This window comes from Oncorhynchus nerka, linkage group LG7 (genome assembly GCF_034236695.1).
Source record: "Oncorhynchus nerka isolate Pitt River linkage group LG7, Oner_Uvic_2.0, whole genome shotgun sequence".
NCBI classification, from domain to species: Eukaryota; Metazoa; Chordata; class Actinopteri; order Salmoniformes; family Salmonidae; genus Oncorhynchus; species Oncorhynchus nerka.
The window spans coordinates 79,266,445-79,289,284 of NC_088402.1; the positions used below are offsets into that span (position 1 = coordinate 79,266,445).

At 43.3% G+C, this 22,840-nt stretch overlaps 2 protein-coding genes across 4 annotated transcripts in view; both read right to left on the bottom strand.

Annotated features, from left to right (window-relative positions):
* The window catches only part of LOC115120537 (phosphatidylinositol 5-phosphate 4-kinase type-2 gamma-like), a 32,988-nt gene extending 20,871 nt beyond the window's left edge, over positions 1-12,117 (bottom strand). For 2 of the 3 annotated variants that reach the window (XR_003862169.2, XR_003862170.2), the window contains exons 1-4: positions 11,773-12,117; positions 7,824-7,921; positions 7,519-7,615; positions 4,027-4,176 (exon numbers count right to left, since the gene is read on the bottom strand). Coding sequence is in view for 1 of the 3 variants with exons in the window: in XM_029649493.2 (XP_029505353.1) it covers positions 4,027-4,176; positions 7,519-7,615; positions 7,824-7,921; positions 11,773-11,925 (498 nt within the window). In the remaining 2 variants the exon portion in view is untranslated. The remainder of the gene's footprint in view (positions 1-4,026; positions 4,177-7,518; positions 7,616-7,823; positions 7,922-11,772) is intronic. The other variant, XM_029649493.2, reaches the window with a different exon arrangement.
* Positions 12,118-19,043: 6,926 nt separating this feature from the next.
* On the bottom strand, positions 19,044-22,233 carry LOC115120539 (insulin-like growth factor-binding protein 5). The gene is made up of 4 exons (XM_029649495.2): positions 21,722-22,233; positions 20,647-20,681; positions 19,505-19,624; positions 19,044-19,205 (listed from the first exon to the last, which is right to left on the bottom strand). Exons 1-4 carry the CDS (start codon positions 22,050-22,052, stop codon positions 19,092-19,094), a joined length of 600 nt encoding a protein of 199 aa, XP_029505355.1. The 5' UTR covers positions 22,053-22,233; the 3' UTR covers positions 19,044-19,091.
* Between the last annotated feature and the right edge of the window lie 607 nt (positions 22,234-22,840).

A 22,840-nucleotide genomic window follows, 5' to 3' on the forward strand; every position in this document is an offset into this window, starting at 1 on the left:
AAAGGTCTCATTCTTCTTAATTTTTCAGAAAACAAGCCGGAACAATGTCTAAAGACTTGACATCTAGTGGAAGCTATAGGAACTGCAATCTGGGTCCGAACCCATTAGATACTCTAAATCAAATCAAATGTTATTTGTCACATACACATGGTTAGTAGATATTAATGCGAGTGTAGCGAAATGCTTGTGCTTCTAGTTCCGACAATGCAGTAATAACCAACGAGTAATCTAACCTAACAATTCCACAACTACAACCTTATACACACACACACAAGTTTATGGGGATAAATAATTTGTACATAAAGATATGAATGAGTGATGGTACAGAACAGATGAGGCAAGATGCAGTGGATGGTATTGAGTACAGTATATACAGTGGGGCAAAAAAATTGTGCAAGTTCTCCCACTTAAAAAAGATGAGAGAGGCCTGTCATTTTCATCATAGGTACACTTCAACCATGACAGACAAAATGAGAGAAAAAAAATCCAGAAAATCCCATTGTAGGATTTTTAATGAATTTATTTGCAAATTATGGTGGAAAATAAGTATTTGGTCACCTACAAACATGCAAGATTTCTGGCTCTCACAGACCTGTAACTTCTTTAAGAGGCTCCTCTCTCCTCCACTCGTTACCTGCATTAATGGCACCTGTTTAAACTTGTTATCAGTATAAAAAGACTCCTGTCCACAACCTCAAACAGTCACACTCCAAACTCCACTATGGCCAAGACCAAAGAGCTGTCAAAGGACACCAGAAACAGAATTGTAGACCTGCACCAGGCTGGGAAGACCATCAGCAAGGGCATTGAAGATGAAACGTGGCTGGGTCTTTCAGCATGACAATGATCCCAAACACACCACCCGGACAACGAAGGAGTGACTTCGTAAGAAGCATTTCAAGGTCCTGGAGTGGCCTAGCCAGTCTCCCGATCTCAACCCCATAGAAAATCTTTGGAGGGAGTTGAAAGTCCGTGTTGCCCAGCAACAGCCCCAAAACATCACTGCTCTAGAGCTGCATGGAGGAATGGGCCAAAATACCAGCAACAGTGTGTGAAAACCTTGTGAAAACTTACAGAAAACTTTTGACCTCTGTCATTGCCAACAAAGGGTATATAACAAAGTATTGAGATAAACTTTTGTTATTGACCAAATACTTATTTTCCACCATAATTTGCAAATAAATTCATAAAAAATCCTACAATGTGATTTTCTGGATTTTTTTTCTCATTTTGTCTGTCATAGTTGAAGTGTACCTATGATGAAAATTACAGGCCTCTCTCATCTTTTTAAGTGGGAGAACTTGCACAATTGGTGGCTGACTAAATACTTTTTTGCCCCACTGTACATATGAGATGAGTAATGTGGGGTATGTAAAGAAAGTGGCATAGTTTAAAGTGGCTAGTGATACATGTATTACATAAAGATGGAGTAGATGATAGAGTACAGTATATACATATGAGATGAGTAATATAGGGTATGTAAACATTATATTAAGTGGCATTGTTTAAAGTGCTAGTGATACATTTTTACATCAATTTCCATACATTTCCATTATTAAAGTGGCTGGAGTTGAGTCAGTATGTTGGCAGTAGTCACTCAATGTTAGTGGTGGCTGTTTAACAGTCTGATGGCATTGATAGAAGCTGTTTGTCAGTCTCTCGGTCCCTGCTTTGATGCACCTGTACTGACCTCGCCTTCTGGATGACAGCGGGGTGAACAGGCAGTGGCTCGGGTGGTTGTTGTCCTTGATGATCTTTATGGCCTTCCTGTGACATCGGGTGGTGTAGGTGTCCTGGAGGGCAGGTAGTTTGCACCCGGTGATGCATTGTGCAGACCTCACTACCCTCTGGAGAGCCTTACGGTTGTGGGCGGAGCAGTTTCCGTACCAGGCGGTGATACAGCCCGACAGGATGCTCTCGATTGTGCACCTGTAGAAGTTTGTGAGTGCTTTTGGTGACAAGCCAAATTTCTTCAGCCTCCTGATTGAATATGTCCGTAAACACACCAGCCAGCTCTATAAGCATTCAATTGAAAATACCCACATAAAAATTTAAAAAACACTTCCTGGATGGATTTTCCTCAGGTTTTCGCCTGCCATATCAGTTCAATTATACTCACAGACATTATTTTAACAGTTTTGGAAACTTTAGAGTGTTTTCTATTGAAATCTACTAATTATATGCATATCCTAGCTTCTGGGCCTGAGTAACAGGCAGTTTACTTTGGGCACGCTTCTCATCCAGACGTCGAAATACTGCCCCCAACCCATAAGAAGTTTTGAGCAAAGCTTCCCTCAAGAAGGCAGGGGCTGTACTAGACATAAAAAATCACAAGGCAGTGATGTTTAAACAACCAGTGACCCTTGAACTTACTACCTCAGGCCGCTATTGTTTAAACATTTTAGACAAAGAGAACACACTGAGTCCATGTACAAATTTGATTCTGATGGACACAGAGAACATGGAGATTCTGAGAACATGGACACGAGAACATGGACATGCATGCAAGCAGTGTGGGTGCAATGATTGAATAACGTGTACATTTATTTTGCAACGCCTGTGCACGCGACGTGTCCGGACACTGTGGAAACTTTTATTTTTTTTATTCTTTGGCCTGGCAGATGCATCACTCTACTGGTACAACAAAGTCAAGGCAACAATGCTGAGTACAGGTGGGAAAATGTCACAAGTGGATCCTGCAGTCTTCTATTGTCTTGATCAAGACTGCAATGTGACTGGAGTACTTACCAGTCATGTCGATGGCTTCATCTGGGGGTGGGGCTCACAGACCTTTGCTACAACTGTGATTCCACACCTCAAAGCTGTTTTCCAGGTTGGCCACAAAGGAGCAGCTGTCTGACTGCCTGACTAAAAAGGGAGCATCCGGTCTTGTGCTCCTAAAGGCACCCAGTAATGGAAAGTGGCAGCTTGAGAAATAAAAATAAAAACTGTTACACAACCCAACTTAAATAATACTTGGGACATTTAATTATTTTGTTGATGTTTTATTTGTGGGAGATTGGTAAGTTCATGTTTTAAGTATCCCTATATTGCTGTTATTACGGTGCTATCACTCTGTTATTAGTACGCCTGCTCCGTAGTCTCACTGGAGATGGACCTGGCTGGAGTGCGAAGGTGACTATGTACTGTGGAAATACGGTGAAGTAAACGTTGTTAAACTGGAACCTAGTCGTTGTATCATTTTAAGTTAACGGCAAACCCCAACAAATAAACAAATAAAAAAAGAACTGACTTCGCTGATAGCAAGTACATTATCCCTCAAAATAGTTATGACCGATATGTGGTTGTCTCACCCAACCATCTTAAGATGAATGCACTACTTGTAAGTCGCTCTGGATAAGAGCGTCCGCTGAATGACTAAAATGTAAATGTAAGGCTTTCAAATTCAAATGTAGCCAAAATGTTTTCCCTCTCATGAACACGAATTGATTAACACCAAGTTCAATGAGACTTAAATTTGTGTTAAAGTATAATTAACTCAATTTTCTCCATTCCAAAGATAGAAACTGTATTGAGGTTGAAAAAAATTCTCTCCTCGCCTAGTGAACGGCTTGCTATGCAAAACACAAGGCATGGATGAACAGTCCTAGATGATATACCCCCCTACTACTACAACCTAACACTAGTTCCGCCAGAGTACACAGACCAGACAATATGACTCAGTAGAAGATGCTAATTTGCAATTCAAGGAAGCCCATGTTGCTTTAATGCTTTTGATGCAACCAATCAATGTTTTTGTTTATCAAATGCACTGTTCATTTCATCCAGCAGTACTAGAGAGCATTGCAACACTTGACCATTATAAAAAGGGTAACTTTACCCTCCCTTGGCCTGTATTACAAATTGCACCCTATTCCCTATGTAGTGCGCAAATTTTGACCAGGGCCCATAGGACTCTGGTCAACAGCAGTGCACTATAAAGGAGATATGCCTTTTGGGATGAATAAATTGGGTTTTGAAATGAAGTTAATTGAGCTGTCCACAGCCCGGGGGTAATTACATTACCTGGTGGTATTCAGACAGGATGCCGTGCATGTCTGCCACGTCCTCACTAGAGATCTGCTTAATGACCAGCGTGCGGTCATAGGAGGTCAGGAGGATCCCCTCCCCCTGGGCGTCCCCACCTCTTACAGGAGGGCTACGGGTCAAAGAGACCTACAGGGATGAGAGAAAAATAGGGTCGTATTCATTAGTTCGCACCTTTTTTCATGCTTCTACATCTGCATTGCTTGCTCTTTGGGGTTTTACATTCAGTATAAGCACTTTGTGACAACTGCTGATGTAAAAAGGGCTTTATAAATACTCCTGATTGATTGGAAAAGTTCAGGAAGTCCCACCCCATATCAGTCCGTTTTCTTCTGTTGATGACGATCTTAATATTTAACCTATTGCTTTAGTAGTCATTTGGCTCTGGATGGATTACTGGCATCCATACATGCACATAGGGAGTGGATGAAGAGGAATACTCCTTTTGAATAATGCGCTGTGTCAAGATGTATCAAATATATTTATACACACACAAAATTAGTATAACCAAACTAGAGGTCGACCGATTAATCGGAATGGGCGAGTAATTAGGGCCGATTTCAAGTTTTCATAACAATCGGAAATCGGTATTTTTGGGGGCCGATTTGCCGATTAAAAATATATAAATGTTTATATATACACACACCTTTATTTAACTAGGCAAGTCAGTTAAGAGCACATTCTTATTTTCAATGACGGCCTAGGAACGGTGGGTTAACTGCCTCGTTCAGGGGCAGAACGACAGATTTTCACCGTGTCAGCTCGGGGGTCCAATCTTGCAACCTTACAGTTAACTAGTCCAAACGCAATAACGACCTGCCTCTCTCTCGTTGCACTCCACAAGGAGACTGGCTGTTATGCGAATGCAGTAAGCCAAGGTAAGTTTCTAGCTAGCATTAAACTGATCTTTTCTACACATGGTTAACTACACATGGTTGATGATATTACTATATATTATCTAGCGTGTCCTGCGTTGCATATAATCTGACTGAGCATACAAGCATCTAAGTAAGCGGTGGTAGGCAGAGACAGGCACGTAACATTCATTCAAACAGCACTTTCTTTGCGTTTTGCCAGCAGCTCTTCGTTATGTGTCAAGCATTGCGCTGTTTATGACTTCAAGCCTATCAACTCCAGAGATGAGGCTGGTGTAACCGAAGTGAAATGGCTAGCTAGTTAGCGCGCGCTAATAGCGTTTCAAACGTCACTCACTCTTGAGACTTCTAGTAGTTGTTCCCCTTGCTCTGTATGGGTAACGCTGTTTTGATGGTGGCTGTAGTCGTTGTGTTGCTGGTTTGAGCCCAGGGAGGAGCGAGGAGAAGGACGGAAGCTATACTGTTACACTGGCAATACTAAAGTGCCTATAAGAACATATAATAGTCAAAGGTTAATGAAATACAAATGGTATAGAGGAAAATAGTCCTCTATATCGGCCAATTAATCGGTATCATCTTTTTTGGTCCTCCAATAAAAATAAAAAAATCGGTATTTGCGTTGAAAAATCATAATCGGTCGACCTCTAAACCAAACATTAGGAACACCTTTCTAATAGTTAGTTGCGTCCCCCCTTTTGCCCTCAGAACAGCCTCAATTCGTCGGGACATGGACTCTACAAGGTGTCGAAAGCTTTCTACAGGGATGCTGTTGAATACAATGCTTTCTTGATACCTTTGAAACTATTGAGCATGAAACTCAGCAGCGGTGCAGCTCGACACAAACCGATGCGCCTGGCACATACTACCATACCCAGCTCAAAGGCACTTAAATCTTTTGTCTTGCCCATTGTCCCTCTGAATGAAAAACATACAAAATCCATGTCTCAAGGCTTTAAAATAGTTATTTATTTTGTCTCCACCCCTTCATCTACACTGATTGAAGTGGACTTAACAAGAGACATCAATAAGAGATCATATCTTTCACCTGGTTAGTCTGTTATGAAAAGAGAAGGTGTCCTTAATAATGTTTTGTATGCTCCGTGCCTTCAGAAACTTTTTCCAAATTTTGTTATGTTACAGCTTTATTCTAAAATGGATTACATTTACATTTACAGGCCTCCCGGGTGGCGCAGTGGTTAAGGGCGCTGTACTGCAGCACCAGCTGTGCCACCAGAGACTCTGGGTTCGCGCCCAGGCTCTGTCGTAACCGGCCGCGACCGGGAGGTCCGTGGGGCGACGCACAATTGGCATGGCGTCGTCCAGGTTAGGGAGGGCTTGGCCGGTAGTGATATCCTTGTCTCATCGTGCACCAGCGACTCCTGTGGCGGGCTGGGCGCACTGCGCGCCAACCAAGGTTGCCAGGTGCTTCCTCCGACACATTGGTGCGGCTGGCTTCCGGGTTGGATGCGCGCTGTGTTAAGAAGCAGTGCGGCTTGGTTATCGGAGGATGTCAGAGCAAAAACCAAGCCATGAAGTTGAAGGAATTGTCCTTAGAGCTCAGAGACAGAATTGTGTCAAGGCACAGGTGCCAAAAAACTTGCAACATTGAAGGCCCTCAAGAACACAGTAGCCTCCATCATTCTTAAATGGAAGAAGTTACCTAGAGCTGGCCCCCGGCCAAACTGAGCAATTGGGGGACAAGGGCATTGGTCAGGGAGGTGAACAAGAACCCGATGTTCACTCTGACAGAGCTCTAGAGTTCCTCTGTGGAGATGGGAGAAACTTCCAGGAGGAAAACTCTCTCTAAAGCCCTGCACCAATCAGGCATTTAGGGTAGAGTGGCCAGATGAAAGCCACTCCTCAGTAAAAGGCACATGACAGCCCGGTTGGAGTTTGCCAAAAGGCGCCTAGACTCTCAAACCATGAGAAACAAGATTCTCTGGTCTGATGAAACTAAGATTCAACTCTTTGGCCTGAGACTAATCAGGATCGAGGCAAAGATGAACAGAGCAAAGTACAGGGAGATCCTTAACAAAAACCTGCTCCAGAGTGCTCAGACTGGGGTGAAGATTCACCTTCCAACAGGACAACAAACCTAAGCACACAGCAGGAGTGGCTTCGGGACAAGTCTCAATGTCCTCGAGTGGCCCAACCACAGCCCAGACTGGAATCCGATTGAAAATCTCTGGAGAGACCTGAAAATAGCTGTGCAGCAAAGCTCCCTATCCAACCTGACAGAGCTTGAGAGGCTCTGCAGAGAAGAAAGGGAGAAACTCCCCAAATACAGGTGTGCCAAGTTTGTAGCATCATATCCAAGAAGACTCGAAGCTGTAATCGCTGCCAAAGGTGATTCAACAAAGTACTGAGTAAAGGGTCTGAATACTTTTGTAAATGTGATCAGTTTTTTTATTTAATACATTTGAACAATTTTTAAAAAACTGTTTTTCGTTGTCATTATGGGGTATTGTGTGTAGATTAATTTGTTTTTTTTTTGTTTTTTTAATCAATTTTAGAATAAGGCTGTAACCTAACAAAATGTGGAAAAAGTCAAGGGGTCTGAATACTTTCTGAAGGCACTGTACATCAACACTCGTACCTGGTAGTCGAGATCCTCAATTCCGAAGCGCTCCCTAAGATTCCGGAACACCTGAGGACAGTATTCTTTAAACTTGAAATGTCCTGGTAGATTCTCTCTGTGAAAAAAAGGGATGGAATTCACACATTTGCAGTGTTTACTAGCCTCTCCTTCTCCATCGCTCCCTCTCTCCCTCCATACTTCTGTCCAAGCCTCATTCGTTTTGGCATTTTAAACAGAGTAGTAACATTGACCTGCTGGTAGATAGGCCAATTGTATTATGTATATTTAGAGTAGGTATTAACATGAGTGAGCGAAAACATTACTTGTTGAAGAAGTGGTTGTTGACTTTGATCTTAGTGTTGGCTTTGAAGTCATCAGGCAATAGCATGACAGGAACAGGCACTTGGTTTAGGTCATTTATCTGCAGAAATAAGTACTCCCATTAGCTAGAAGACTTTCATCATGGTTAGTGCTATCAGGGACCCTTGGGAAGTCCCTACCCACAAATCTAACCCTTACCTTAAAGTGTTACTGACAGTGTTTTAGCAACAAGCGAGCACTCAATTCATAGAATGTTTGGGAATTACGTAGAGTATGTGAAAATTATACAGGGGGAAAGCAGCCGTGCATTAGGACAATTAATAGACACTGCAGTTAATAAAACCTAATAAAAAGATGGTCTTGTCCAGGACCAGACTCTACACCATAGCCAATCAGAGATACCTCAGGCATATATGCAAATAAGCCATTAGCCACACAGGGCTGCCATCTTTAACTATAAACTAGTGATGGGAAGTTCAGCTCTTTTTACTGACAAAATATTTGACTCGTTCAGTCAAAAGAACAGATCTACTCATTTCTTTCATTTGAGTCAGTAATTCCCAGAGCACACAGAGCACACCCCCTACCGACGAACTGAAAACTTAATAGTCATGATTCTACAAGTCTCTGGTTCACATGTCGTTCACCATAGAGGGCTATTGGAACTATCATTTGTGACAGACTTGTAAACGTGCGCTTTAAAACAATGTACATTACATGACCAAAAGCTCATCAAACATCCAATTCCAAAATCATGGGCATTAATATGGAGTTGGTCCCCCCTTTGCTGCTATAACAGCCTCCACTCTTCTGGGAAGGCTTTCAACTAGATGTTGGAACATTGCTGCGGGGACTTGCTTTCATTCAGCCACAAGAGCATTAGAAAGGTCGGGAACTGATGTTGGGCGATTAGGCCCAAAGGTGTTCGATGGGGTTGAGTTCAGGGCTCTGTACAGGCCAGTCAAGTTCTTTCCCTTCACTGGAACTAAGGAAACTAGCCCAACCCATGAAAAACAGCCCCAGACCATTATTCCTCCTCCAAACATTACAGTTGGCACTATGCATTGGGGCAGGTAGCGTTCTCCTGGCATCCGCCAAACCCAGATTTGTTCGTCGGACTGCCAGATGGTGAAGCGTAATTTTGATTAAATGGTTAGCAGTCATGGCTTGCGAGTAGAAGCTGTTAAGAAGCCTTTTGGCAAGCGCTCGCTCTGGCACCGCTTGCCGTGCGATAGCAGAAAGAAGAGTTTATGATTTATGTGACTGGAGTCGTTCACAATTTTTTGGGCCTTCCTCTGACACCGCCTAGTATATAGGTCCTGGATGTCAGGAAGCTTGGCCCCAGTGACGTACTGGGCCATATTATTATGTGACTGTTATGAAAGTTGTATTGTCAATTTTGTTTTGTATTTAAATGCCACTTTAAATGTGTAAATGACACTGCAACAAAATTTCCCCATGGGGACAATAAAGTCAGTAAGTATGTACTAGCCTCTGTAGCGCCTTGTGGTCAGATGTCGAGCAGTTACCATGACAGGCCGTGACGCAACCGGTCAGGATGCTCTTAATGGTGCAGCTTTAGAACCTTTTGAGGATCTGGGGACCAAATCTTTTCAGTCTCCTGAAGGGGAAAGGTGCTGTCGTGCCCTCTTCACAACTGTCTTGGTGTGTTTGGACCATGATAGTTCATTGATGATGTGGACATCAAGGAACTAGAAGCTCTCGACCCGCTCCACTACAGCCCTGTTGATGTTAATGGGGGCCTGTTTGGCCCTCCTTTTCCTGTAGTCCATCATCAGCTCCTTTGTTTTACTCGCATTGAGGGAGAGGTTTTTGTCATGGCACCACACTGCCAGGTCTCTGACCTCCTCCCTATAGGCCGTTTCATCGTTGTCGGCGATCAGGCCTACCACTTGTGTCGTCAGCCAACTTAATGATAGTGTTGGAGTCGTGCTTGCAGTCATGGGTGAACAGGGGGGCCCCCGTGTTGAGGATCAGCGTGGCGTATGTGTTGTTGCCCACCCTTACCATCTAGGGGTGGCCCGTCAGGAAGTCCAGGATCCAATTGCAGAGGGAGGTGTTTAATCCCAGGGTCCTTAGAGCTTAGTGATGAAATTTGTGGGCACTGTGGTGTTGACTACTGAGCTGTAGTCAATGAACAACATCCTCACATAGGTGTTTATTTTGTCCAGGTGGGAAAGGGCAGTGTGGAGTGCGATTGAGATGGGTCATCCTTGGATCTGTTGGTGCAGTATGCGAATTGGAGTGGGTCTAGGGTTTTCAGCATGATGGTGTTGATGTGAGCCATTACCAGCCTTTCAAAGCACTTCATGGCCACCGACGTGAGTGCTACGGGGCAGTAATAATTTAGACAGGTTCCCTTCGCTTTGTTGGGCACAGGGACTATGGTGGTCTGTTTGAAACATGTAGGTATTACAGACTCGGTCAGGGAGAAGTTGAAAATGTCAGTGAAGATACTTGCCATTTGGTCCGCGCATGCTTTGAGTACTCCGTCTGGCCCCGCAGCTTTATGAATGTTGACCCGTTTAAAAGGTCTTGCTCACATCGGCTACGGAGAGCGTGATCACACAGTCGTCCGGGAACGGCTGGTGCGCTCATGCATGCTTCGGTGTTGCTTGCCTTGAAGCGAGCATAAAAGGCATTTAGCTTGTCTGGTAGGCTTGCGTCTCTGGGCAGTGCGCGGCTGGGTTTCCCTTTGTAGTCTGTAATATTTTTCAAGCTCTGTCAGCCGGTGGATTCAATCTTAGTCCTGTATTGACGCTTTGCCTGTTTGATGGTTCGTCTGAGGGCAAAAACTGATTTCTTATAAGCGTCTGGAATAGTGTCCCGCTCCTTGAAAGCGGCAGCTCTAGCCTTTAGCTCGATGCGGATGTTGCCTAACAGTCCATGGCTTATGGTTGAGAAATGTACGTACGGACACTGTTGGGACGACGTCGTTGATGCACTTATTGATGAAGCCGATGACTGAGGTGGTATACTCCTCAATGCCATTGAATGAATGCCGGAACATATTCCAGTCTGTGCTAGCAAAACAGTCCTGTAGCGTAGCGTCCATGTAATCTGACCACTTCCATATTGAGCGAGTCACTGGTACTTCCTACATTAGTTTTGCTTGTAAGCAGGAAACAGGAGGATACAATTATGGTCAGATTTACAAAATGGATGGCGAGGGAGAGCTTATACGCATCTCTGGTTGCACATGTGACATGCTGGTAGAAAAGAGGTAAAAATTAATTTAAGTTTGCTTGCATTAAAGTCCCCGGCCAATAGGAACACCACTTCTGGATGAGCATTTTCTTGTTTACGTATGGGCTTATACAGCTCGTTGAGTGCGGTCTTAGAGACAGCATTGGTTTGTGGTTGTAAAGACAGCTATGAATAATATAGATCATTCTCTTGGTAGATAGTGTGGTCTATAGCTTATCATGAGGTACATGGAAGGTGTAAACATGCAGTTGATAGAAAGCAAACAAGCTGGAGATGAGTCTGAGGACTGAGTATATCTCATGTGTATGGCAGTCTACGGCCCTGTCATTGCTTTCTAGAGACCACACTGGCTAACTTTTATATAATGAACAAAGCCCATAACACAGTCCATTATGATGTGACACACACTTGACAGTCAATGGTCAATAATAGTTAGCCAGCAGCAAGTTGGCTAACATTAACCTAACTAACGTTACTTAGCCTCCTAGTGCTATCTAGCTTGTTCTCGGTACAGTTCGTTTAGCTCACGTAAACATTAGCTACATTTTTACTGAATGCGCATTTACATGTGATAAAGAACGTTAGCTAGGTAGGTTAGATAAGTTAGCTTGGTAACTAGCTAACGGAATGTCAAAATTAGCTGGGTTGGTTAACGTTAGCTAGCTAATAGGCTAAGCTAACGTTATCAAAACGGACAATGACAACATAACGTGTTATACTCACCGAATGGTTTACACCCCACATAAAAACGCTCAAGACTGGGTCACTGGCACGAAATACCTTCACCTTCTGCTGCACAAAATGTTTCTTTTTGGTTTTGGTTTTTGGGGCCAATATCACCATTGGACTGGAAACAGCGTTACCGATAGAGGCCATCGCGAAGCTTGCCTTGCTTGGGAACTTAAAAAAAAAATTATCCTGATTCTGATCTTCCGCAAACTCACTTTATTTTCTCTTCTCCCGATTCTGATCTTTTGCAAACTGACTTCCTCGTCACCGCGTAATGCAAATCAAAGGTTAACCGTGCCACGCACAGAATTTCAGCAACACCTGTAGCTGTTCCTTCTAAATTCAGGTTAGTAAGTTAGTTGTAGGCAACATTTGTGCTTGTTCTAACACTCATTTTGGATTTCAAATTAGTCTGTCTACTCAATATATATTCCAGTCCAGCTATTCTCGAACAATTATGGGGAACTGACATGCAGTCCAACTGTCCAGGTGTGATAAACCAAAGATATGTGTTACAAATAATATAATGTCACTTTCATGAGTTCTTACTTACTATAACTATCCTTTCACAGTATTTCTGCTATTACTGTAGCAATGCAGAGAATAAAAGCAGGCTATGAAAGTAAGTCAGCTAAGTCATGTATCTAATGTATTCCATTGAAGCCAAAATTGTACTTTTTGATTAATTGATCATAGAGGAATTGCAGCCCTCATGCGACCTCTCTCAAAGCAGTGCTTTGTGCAGAACTTTCTGCCAACCCATATAGGCCACCACCCAGTGGCGATTTTAGCATGTACATCTTGGTGGGGCAAACCCTGAAAAAATGTGGCCGTTGCATGCCAGCAAAACCACTACACAACACAACACTAAACAATACATGAATTGCACTATAACGGTGAAAAACAGTTCCCATAAACGGTTAGGGCCTACATAAAGCTGTCCCAACAGCAGTCCCAACACCTTACCACTGCTCCACCTGGCTGTCAGTGGAGCCTTGTCTGGCAGCGAAACAGTTCATTCAGCCTCAATTCCTGCCTTTAAAAAAAGCATAGCTGATATGGCTGACTTGCTTAAACAAATGTGGTTTCTACTGACAATTGATATGTACAAACTATGGCATAAGCGGGCAACAAGCGGATAAGAGGCAACCCATAATTCCGATTAAGACATTAATGAGCGAGCTAGGACAGATGTAGTCAATATAACTATTTGTTCAGCACTTTTGAAATGTACAGCGACAGGATTCAGAACATGGGCTCTTCTTACAGTGTTCTCCTTGTACACCAAGTCAGAACCGTATGATAAATAAAGGGGGCATATAAGCAGACAATGAAAGCTCTTACAATATTCGATGATTACATTTCTGAAAACTGGTTATAGGCTACATGTGCACCACCAAGTCAGAACAGTAGGCAACATTAGAGGGGAACAAATATCAGATTATTAGGGAGAGGCACATTGGCTACAGCTTACTACACAACATACACTTAGTATTACTTTCTTAGCTACAGTATACATATCTCCCTGGCATATTACATCATGTATGCAGCAGCATACAATACATTTTTGGACTCACCTTGTTGTACTGTGCTCACTTGAACAGGAAGGTGGCCCGATGGTCCTTCGTGAGCACATTTTGTAATCAAGCTTTGTCATCAAAGTCTGGCCTTCTTTGGATTTATGGTGCTTTCAAGACAAATGGGAACTCGAGGTCGAATCATGAACAAGGTCAAATCATAATGACGTCAGTGATCTTCAGGTCGTGGCTCTTGAAAGAGGCCTGAGTTCCCGACTTACAATGGCAGAAATCATGCTGGATTGACAGCATGGCCAATGTTGAATGTTTATAATTTTAAGCTTGCAAAAGAGAAACTTATACTGAGAATCGGGACCACACACCCACTCCACTGTATAGCAGGCTAGTGATTGCTTTGCAATACTTGCAGTTAGCCACTGATTCCTTCCAAACCACTCATTGTTGAGTTTGCGATTTCCAACTTGTTGTGTAATGTTTATGGCCGATGAGCACTGATACATTTTAATCTATCTTTTCTCTTCGTTATTTCTCTTCATATGACAAGGTTTAAAAAGGATTGCCAGTAGATTGTCTACTTTATTCATGATAATGACTGCTAGCTAAGATTTTGAAAGTGTGATGTTGACATGATCAGTCCAATCAAAGCTACTGTAGATATAACGTGATTTGACGTCATTTTATCTGTAGCCAATGACCTTGAGCCTTCTTGGATGGGCACTTCTAATGTAACTCAATGGCAGCATCCAAGGGGCTTGAATTTTCGAGCTCTACCCTTAGACTTGGCAGTGATGTAGAGTCCCCATGAGTGACAGAACACTGAGTCAATCACGCCGCAACTAGAGAACATTACCAACCCCTATGCCCCTTATATTCCACTGGTTGCACCACCACCACCACCACCACCACCACCACCACCACAGAAAGCACTGAGTTAGGCTGAAACACCTTCATTTTGGAGCTGCCTTACTCAAGAATGCAAAAAAGAGACCATGTTGGTATGGAGGCTTTATTAAATCACTGTCCCTAATGATGGGTCACCACTGCCACCACCTATGGCTAAATTAGATTGAAGAGATTTTGGGGGTTGAAATGACGTGGAAACAACGTTGATTCTACCACTATGTGCCCAGTGGGGAGATGTGTGCATCCCAAATGACACCATTCCCTATTTAGTGCACTACTTTTGACCAGGGCAGAATATATAGTGCACTAGGGAATAGGGTGCCATTTGAGACACAGACCCTCCTCTCGGTTAGCACTTCTGACATACCATCTCTCATATGCCTTGGCCACTAATATCTAAATCATTGCACCAGCATTGCTCTTAGTAAGTAATATGACACGAAGGGGTGTGGTATATGGCCAATATACCACGGCTAAGAGCTGTTATTATGCACAACGTGGAGTGACTGGTTACAGCCGTTAGCCTAGGTACATTAGCCATATACCACAAACCCCAGAGGTGTCTTATTGCTTTTATAAACTAATTGCCAATGTAATTATAACAGTAAAAAGTTTTTTTTTTTTCATACCCGTGGTATATACGATCTTACATACCACAACTTTCAGCCAATCAGCATTCAGGGCTCGAACCACCCGGTTTATAATAGAGGATATACCACAAGCAATGTTAATGGCATAGCATTTTGATCTGTCTTCCATCTGAGCACATTTTAAATAGTTGATTCTGTGCACAGAGAAGGTGATGTCTCCTATATTCACTCTCCTACGAATAGCAAATGTAACCATCCTAGATACAGAAGCAGGACATGTGGTGTGATTTAACAAAGGGAGCTGCTTACTTTCCTGCATCATCTTCTGCGAGACCTGTATTTCAAATTATTATGCATGGACAAATTGGATATTCTATGCGGTTTCCTTGGAAACAGGCATGTGTCCTTGTGTACTGTAAGTGCCAGAGAAAATGGTCCTTTGTATCCCCTAGACATGGTAGAAAACCTGCATCATACTGATGCCTATTCATTCTATTAATTCCTAACCTGTTGATTTATTTGTAACTTGATCTGGAGGTACAGTTATTAGATATTTTTGGAGAGACAATTATTAGATCTTAATTTGAACAGAAAACAAATACTTCAAATCAGGGCCATGATTTTAAATCAACTCTGACATAAGATAACAAAGTGGCTAGCTGAGTAGATATGCTGTGCTACATTTGGCTGCTACACATGTGAACAGAACAGGGCTCCGGGCAGCCGAGCGGAAATGGAGGAAAACTCGCCTCCCTGCGGACCTGGCATCCTTTCACTCCCTCCTCTCTACATTTTCCTCCTCTGTCTCTGCTGCTAAAGCCACTTTCTACCACTCTAAATTCCAAGCATCTGCCTCTAACCCTAGGAAGCTCTTTGCCACCTTCTCCTCCCTCTTGAATCCTCCTCCCCCTCCCCCCCCCTCCTCCCTCTCTGCAGATGACTTCGTCAACCATTTTGAAAAGAAGGTCGACGACATCCGATCCTCGTTTGCTAAGTCAAACGACACCGCTGGTTCTGCTCACACTGCCCTACCCTGTGCTCTGACCTCTTTCTCCCCTCTCTCTCCAGATGACATCTCGCGTCTTGTGACGGCCGGCCGCCCAACAACCTGCCCGCTTGACCCTATCCCCTCCTCTCTTCTCCAGACCATCTCCGGTGACCTTCTCCCTTACCTCACCTCGCTCATCAACTCATCCCTGACCGCTGGCTACGTCCCTCCCGTCTTCAAGAGAGCGAGAGTTGCACCCCTTCTGAAAAAAAACCTACACTCGATCCCTCCGATGTCAACAACTACAGACCAGTATCCCTTCTTTCTTTTCTCTCCAAAACTCTTGAACGTGCCGTCCTTGGCCAGCTCTCCCGCTATCTCTCTCAGAATGACCTTCTTGATCCAAATCAGTCAGGTTTCAAGACTAGTCATTCAACTGAGACTGCTCTTCTCTGTATCACGGAGGCGCTCCGCACTGCTAAAGCTAACTCTCTCTCCTCTGCTCTCATCCTTCTAGACCTATCGGCTGCCTTCGATACTGTGAACCATCAGATCCTCCTCTCCACCCTCTCCGAGTTGGGCATCTCCGGCGCGGCCCACGCTTGGATTGCGTCCTACCTGACAGGTCGCTCCTACCAGGTGGCGTGGCGAGAATCCGTCTCCTCACCACGTGCTCTCACCACTGGTGTCCCCAGGGCTCTGTTCTAGGCCCTCTCCTATTCTCGCTATACACCAAGTCACTTGGCTCTGTCATAACCTCACATGGTCTCTCCTATCATTGCTATGCAGACGACACACAATTAATCTTCTCCTTTCCCCCTTCTGACGACCAGGTGGCGAATCGCATCTCTGCATGTCTGGCAGACATATCAGTGTGGATGACGGATCATCACCTCAAGCTGAACCTCGGCAAGACGGAGCTGCTCTTCCTCCCGGGGAAGGACTGCCCGTTCCATGATCTCGCCATCACGGTTGACAACTCCATTGTGTCCTCGTCCCAGAGCGCTAAGAACCTTGGCGTGATCCTGGACAACACCCTGTCGTTCTCAAATAACATCAAGGCGGTGGCCCGTTCCTGTAGGTTCATGCTCTACAACATCCGCAGAGTACGACCCTGCCTCACACAGGAAGCGGCGCAGGTCCTAATCCAGGCACTTGTCATCTCCCGTCTGGATTACTGCAACTCGCTGTTGGCTGGGCTCCCTGCCTGTGCCATTAAACCCCTACAACTCATCCAGAACGCCGCAGCCCGTCTGGTGTTCAACCTTCCCAAGTTCTCTCACGTCACCCCGCTCCTCCGCTCTCTCCACTGGCTTCCAGTTGAAGCTCGCATCCGCTACAAGACCATGGTGCTTGCCTACGGAGCTGTGAGGGGAACGGCACCTCAGTACCTCCAGGCTCTGATCAGGCCCTACACCCAAACAAGGGCACTGCGTTCATCCACCTCTGGCCTGCTCGCCTCCCTACCACTGAGGAAGTACAGTTCCCGCTCAGCCCAGTCAAAACTGTTCGCTGCTCTGGCCCCCCAATGGTGGAACAAACTCCCTCACGACGCCAGGACAGCGGAGTCAATCACCACCTTCCGGAGACACCTGAAACCCCACCACTTTAAGGAATACCTAGGATAGGATAAAGTAATCCTTCTCCCCCCCCCCCCCCTTAAAAGACCTAGATGCACTATTGTAAAGTGGCTGTTCCACTGGATGTCATAAGGTGAAAGCACCAATTTGTAAGTCGCTCTGGATAAGAGCGTCTGCTAAATGACTTAAATGTAATGTAAATGTGTGGTGCTTCAAACTGTGACTATGACTAAGCACCTTTGTAAAATGAATGCGATCCAATCCCACTACAGCCACTACACTGGTGGAGCTCACAAATAAAACACACCGTAATGCTCTGTTATATTAATATATGTATTTATTTATTGTTATCCAGTTTGATATCATTATATTTGATTTGAGCTCTTACAGGCCCCCTGTGCATGGACCTAGCATCACAGCAAAGAGATTGGCACAACAAGATTGGTGGGAAATAGACACCATCTAATCACACAGTTCATCACACAATTTAATGTTTTTTTTGTGAGGACTTGGGAAAGACAATTAAGTAACTGTAACATATTTAAACTTCATTTACGAAAATGAGCATTGTAATAGGATGTGCCAAAAGCAAATCATTACCATGATACATTCCAATATTAAATGGTCAAAGTATAAATAAAATAGAAATCTTGAAGTAAAAATCATAACAGTTGAATTGCTCAGATGTGTGTGGTGAATTTTGCCATGAGGGTACTACTGCCGCCAAAGCACAATGTTGTCCCTAGCAATGAAATAAAATAACCTTTGTTTTTTGAAAAATGAAAAAAATGCTGACAATATAAAAATACATGGCATTGTAGTTCATTAAATAAACCAACAATTTATATATAAAATATTATATTGATGTATATAAAAATATGCTTAACAACTTCTTGAAAAGCGTAACAGCCATAAGCGTCTTTTGTCTGCCACTTCAGAACACACTGTCAACCACAAAAATCCAACATATGTACAAACAATCAGCTATCAGAGCAGTCGGAACGTCCTTTCAACAACAATGGACTGTTTCACATCACTGTTTTTCTGACGCGATTATAGGATAAGTGTCAAATTCAAGCAGTACTACATATTCCAAAATAAATTAAATAGAAAAGGAATATTCTTATATTGTATTAATTAAATATCATAATGTCAGTGTATCTTTGGAGAGAGGGAGAGAGGATGGTGACGTAGACATGTTTTCAAACATTGTGTCACACCAACACCAGCGTGACAGTATTTCAGCCTACTGAGTCAATAACAAACACAGGCAGTGTCAGCTATCCTATAAAACAGAACATCTACAACGAACGGACAAAGCCAGGATAAGAGCCAGGGAATTAATTATGGAGAAATACAGCTGAGATATCAGTTAGTTGAGGCAGTGAATAACAAAGTGGTAATGTGAGCTAGGTAAACTATAGCACATTGTCACACTGAATGATTCAGAGGACTGGTATTGTAGCTGCAAACTGTTGAACATTAAGCTGGATATTGCTACTGTAGTACTGTAGGTGTGTGTCTTTGTTGAGATGTTTCTTGACTAGAGGACTGTAACCTAATTTTGGGTAATTTCCATAGGAAGTGGTTAATCCCTGGTTTCTCCTGTCGAGGCAGTGTCTAGCACAAGCTAAAGCCACCCCCTTTCCATGTCCTGCTCCTCCTCCTCCTATTCCCCTCCTCTAGGCTCAAAGTTGTGGGACAGAGACCTCCCTCAATCTCCATCGCATGGTAAAGTGCCGTCTTCGCTGGCACGTGAGGACAAGGCGGTACCCAGCTCGTCCACACACCAACAGAGGCCACGCTGTATACCCTTGGAGGAACGACACTGTGTTGTGTGACAGGAGAGAGAATGATATGTCATCACACCACAGAACTATTGTCTGCATGCCCAGAGTCTTCTTTATCCAGAGCCTCTGGCTGTGGAGATATTTTTGGGCTGAACTGAATAGAGAGATAGCATGCAACTGAATAAAGAGATAGCATGCAATTAAATAGAGGGATAGCATGCAACTAATTAGAGAGATATTATGCAATTAAATAGATGGATAGCATAAACACATACACAGGCAAATATACATACACATGCAAATATTCACGTCAGCAAACATGTCGCCCTGTATCTACCTGCTTTTTCCTGTAGAAGCCCAGAGTATCACAATTGGGGATATAGATGTCACGATCAGACAGGAAGATAGTGAGCTCAACACCACGCAGAACACTATTGAGCAGCTTACGGCAGGGTGCCTAAACAAAACAAGGATACATTGATAAACACAGTAACTACACCTTGATAAAAATAGTAACTACACATTGATTCATACAGTAACTAAACATTGATAAATACAGTAACTATACATGGATAAATACAGTAACTACGCCTTGATGAATACGATAACTGCACATTGATAAATACAGTAACTATACATTGATGAATACAGTAACTACACATTGGTCAATACAGTAACTACACATTGGTCAATAGAGGAACTACACAAGCAGAAATGCTTATTAAATGACAGAAAATGCAGAGAGCCCTTAAGTAGCCTATTGAAGTAGCTACAACATGTGTGGATATCATAGGACATGTATGTCAGTGATGGAGCATGAAGCCAGAAGCTAAACATATTATATATCACATACTATCATGTCATTATATAATGATATTGTTAGACAAAGGCTGTGCCTTTTCAGGTCACTGTGACAGTGGTTTGAAGCAACTGTGACGATATAGACAGTACAGTGCATTCGGGAAAGTATTCATAACATTTCTTTGCTTTGTCATTATGGGGGTATTGTGTGTAGATTGGTGAGGGAAAAAAAATATTTAATACATTTTAGAATAAGGCTGTAATGTAACAAAATGTGGAAAAAATGACATTCCGAATGCACTATATTTGTTAAATTGTAGAAACAAATTGTGTGTTGTGTTTGATCGCAGATCAACCTCCTTTTGTAAAGTGAAAAATCCAAGGCCACCACAGTCGAGTCTAAACTTGACTGACTCACATCATGGCTTATTAGTTCTGCCACGCAGCTGCAGACACATCATGCCCCATATGGCTGCAGAATGCTGTCACTGTATCACCCAGATAGCACAGCAGCTTCAGTAATAACTAACTCTCCCAGGCTCCTTCCATCATACAGTATCTATCTGTATGAATATGAACACATTATGTAATCAGCTCTACATATTTTCTCACATTTAAGCAGGTGTGAGTAAGTGTACATATAAATCATTATTATCTTCATACTTGGATAAAACATACCTTTTCTATTTCACCACTATGCGAAGGATGTGGACCTATAGGAGAGAGCAGCATATTAACAATAATGCATTAAATCAGGGCATTATTAGGAACCTTAACCCATCTCTAATATCATTATATAAGTTAGAAGTATTTTATTTCAAGCTGTTGCAAGACATGAATCATCAAGCATATACTGGATACCGGTGTATATTTCCCACGAGTATAGTTCCTGTAGTATGTCCTCACTAAGGGATCGCAGTGGCTTAGTCTGAACAGTAGGTGGAGAGCTTGCAATGAAAAGCAGCATAATCTGAATGTGGGTGACAGCGTGACACTCATTCAGTGCTGTCAAGAAAATGCACACGCACAGATCACAACCTCTCTTTGAAATGCATGTACAGTACCATAACCATACACATCACATGTATCATGAGGCATACCTACACAAACACACATACTTACACACACACACATATTTACACAAGCTACTACGTACTAATATGCCTTAACAGATCCTCACAAATGTCTGTTCATCATAGTGTAGACTAAATTCCATTTATTCCATGACTGATGATATGCTGCTCAAGGCAACGTTTGAGACTTCTAGTTCCAAAGTCCCTCAAATTAGATTTTGATCACAAGTAGGATGGCAAAATTCCGTGAACTTTCAATAAATTCCCTGGTTTCCTGAAATCCCAGTTGGAAAATAGGAAACTTCCAACCAGGATTCTGGAAAACCAGGGAATTTATGGAAAGTTCCCGGAATTGTGCAACCCTAGTCACATGACTCCAGAGACACTGCAGCATAGAAATCAAGATCATGCAGCCCTTTCAAAATCATGTTTAGTGCTTGTCATGCATCTAACATTAAATGTCATACTCATATGATAATACAGTACTAGCATTTCTATTTGGTGCATGCCAACATCACATGCAATATTCACACTGATGATGAGAGATTGTGTGTCCTACTACATGCTACCACAGCTACCCCCTTAATAAACTAATCTGTAGTATAATTGCCCTAACACACACAACACAGAGCTGAATTGAATACTATTAGAGGTGCTGGTGGTGTGTGTCTCAGTCTTACCTGTGGGGTGGGGCCTCTCCGTGGGACTGGTCCTGCTGTGCTTGGTGCAGAAGCCCCTGCCCTGCAACAGAGCCTGGAGAGGGCTGTGTTCCTGAGGAAGAGGCACGCAGCGCAGCCCCTTGGCACAGCTCATGGTGTACACACCACAGGGCTCTCCCTGGACCAACATTGATGTACTGCCTGCCTGCCCAACATGGTCGCGGGGGGCCCGACCTGGTTCTTTACACGAGAAACAACCCTTGTAGGGTCCCAAACGGTTAGCTAGAGTCGAAGATCCGCAGTGAGCAATCAACAACAAGATAATAGTCGTTAAGTTAGAAAGGAGAGGCATTTTCTGTCCAGGTCTCAGGTTCAGCTCCACACTCTCTCTTTCTCCCTCCCTCTCTCAGTCAAATGTGGCTAATGCTATTTCTTCTCTCCTGTTTCTCAGTCTTCTTTCCGTCTCTTCAGCTTTGCTTGATGCTTAGCCGGTTTAATCTCAAGACAGCCAGGAGTCCTCTGCAGTGCTAGAGGAGACAAACGGAGACCGAGACACAGCAAAGCAGCAGCTTTTAAAGATCTGAAAGGCGGTGATAGAGAGGGAGAGAGAGAACACAGTTATGACACCTTCAGGGGCTGGGACTCAGAGAGAGAGAGAGAGAGAGAGAGGATGAGGGAGAGGAAGGCAGAGAGGGAGTAGAGGAAGAGGTGGGGGTGGATTATTTTCCTTTTGGAAATTATCAAAATCTCCCCCACCTTTTCCTTTCAACCCCCCAACCCCTCCCCCCATTAAACAGTATACATTGTGCAAGATACACTTCTCCCCATTATACTTGGTTGTGAGACCATTCTGGTCATATTTTCCATGGTAGCAATGTTTAGCACTATAAGACTTGTTCTAATGCTCTGTCAACCCCGACCAGAGAAGAATACAGAGTACTGATTGGATCTTGCAAAACAGGCACTAAATAAAAAGATAACTTTGATAAATAAATTAAAATGACAAAAGTTGATTGAATTGCAGAGAGGATAATGAACTGTCCGTGTACAGGAGAAAGTTAAAATAACCAAACAAATAGCTTATTTTATCAGTACAATGTAATAATGATCTACCTAGACGTGTGCCAAACGTTAGTCAAG

Bases quoted from the DNA above. Each gene is read 5' to 3' on its own strand.
- LOC115120539 (XM_029649495.2), bottom strand. From the start codon at position 22,052: ATGCCTCTCCTTTCTAACTTAACGACTATTATCTTGTTGTTGATTGCT. The intron at 20,682-21,721 runs GTAAGACTGAGA...TCTCTCCTATAG, and splicing joins GGAGAGGCCCCACCCCACAG to GTCCACATCCTTCGCATAGT. The intron at 19,206-19,504 runs GTAGATACAGGG...CACACAACACAG, and splicing joins GCTTCTACAGGAAAAAGCAG to TGTCGTTCCTCCAAGGGTAT.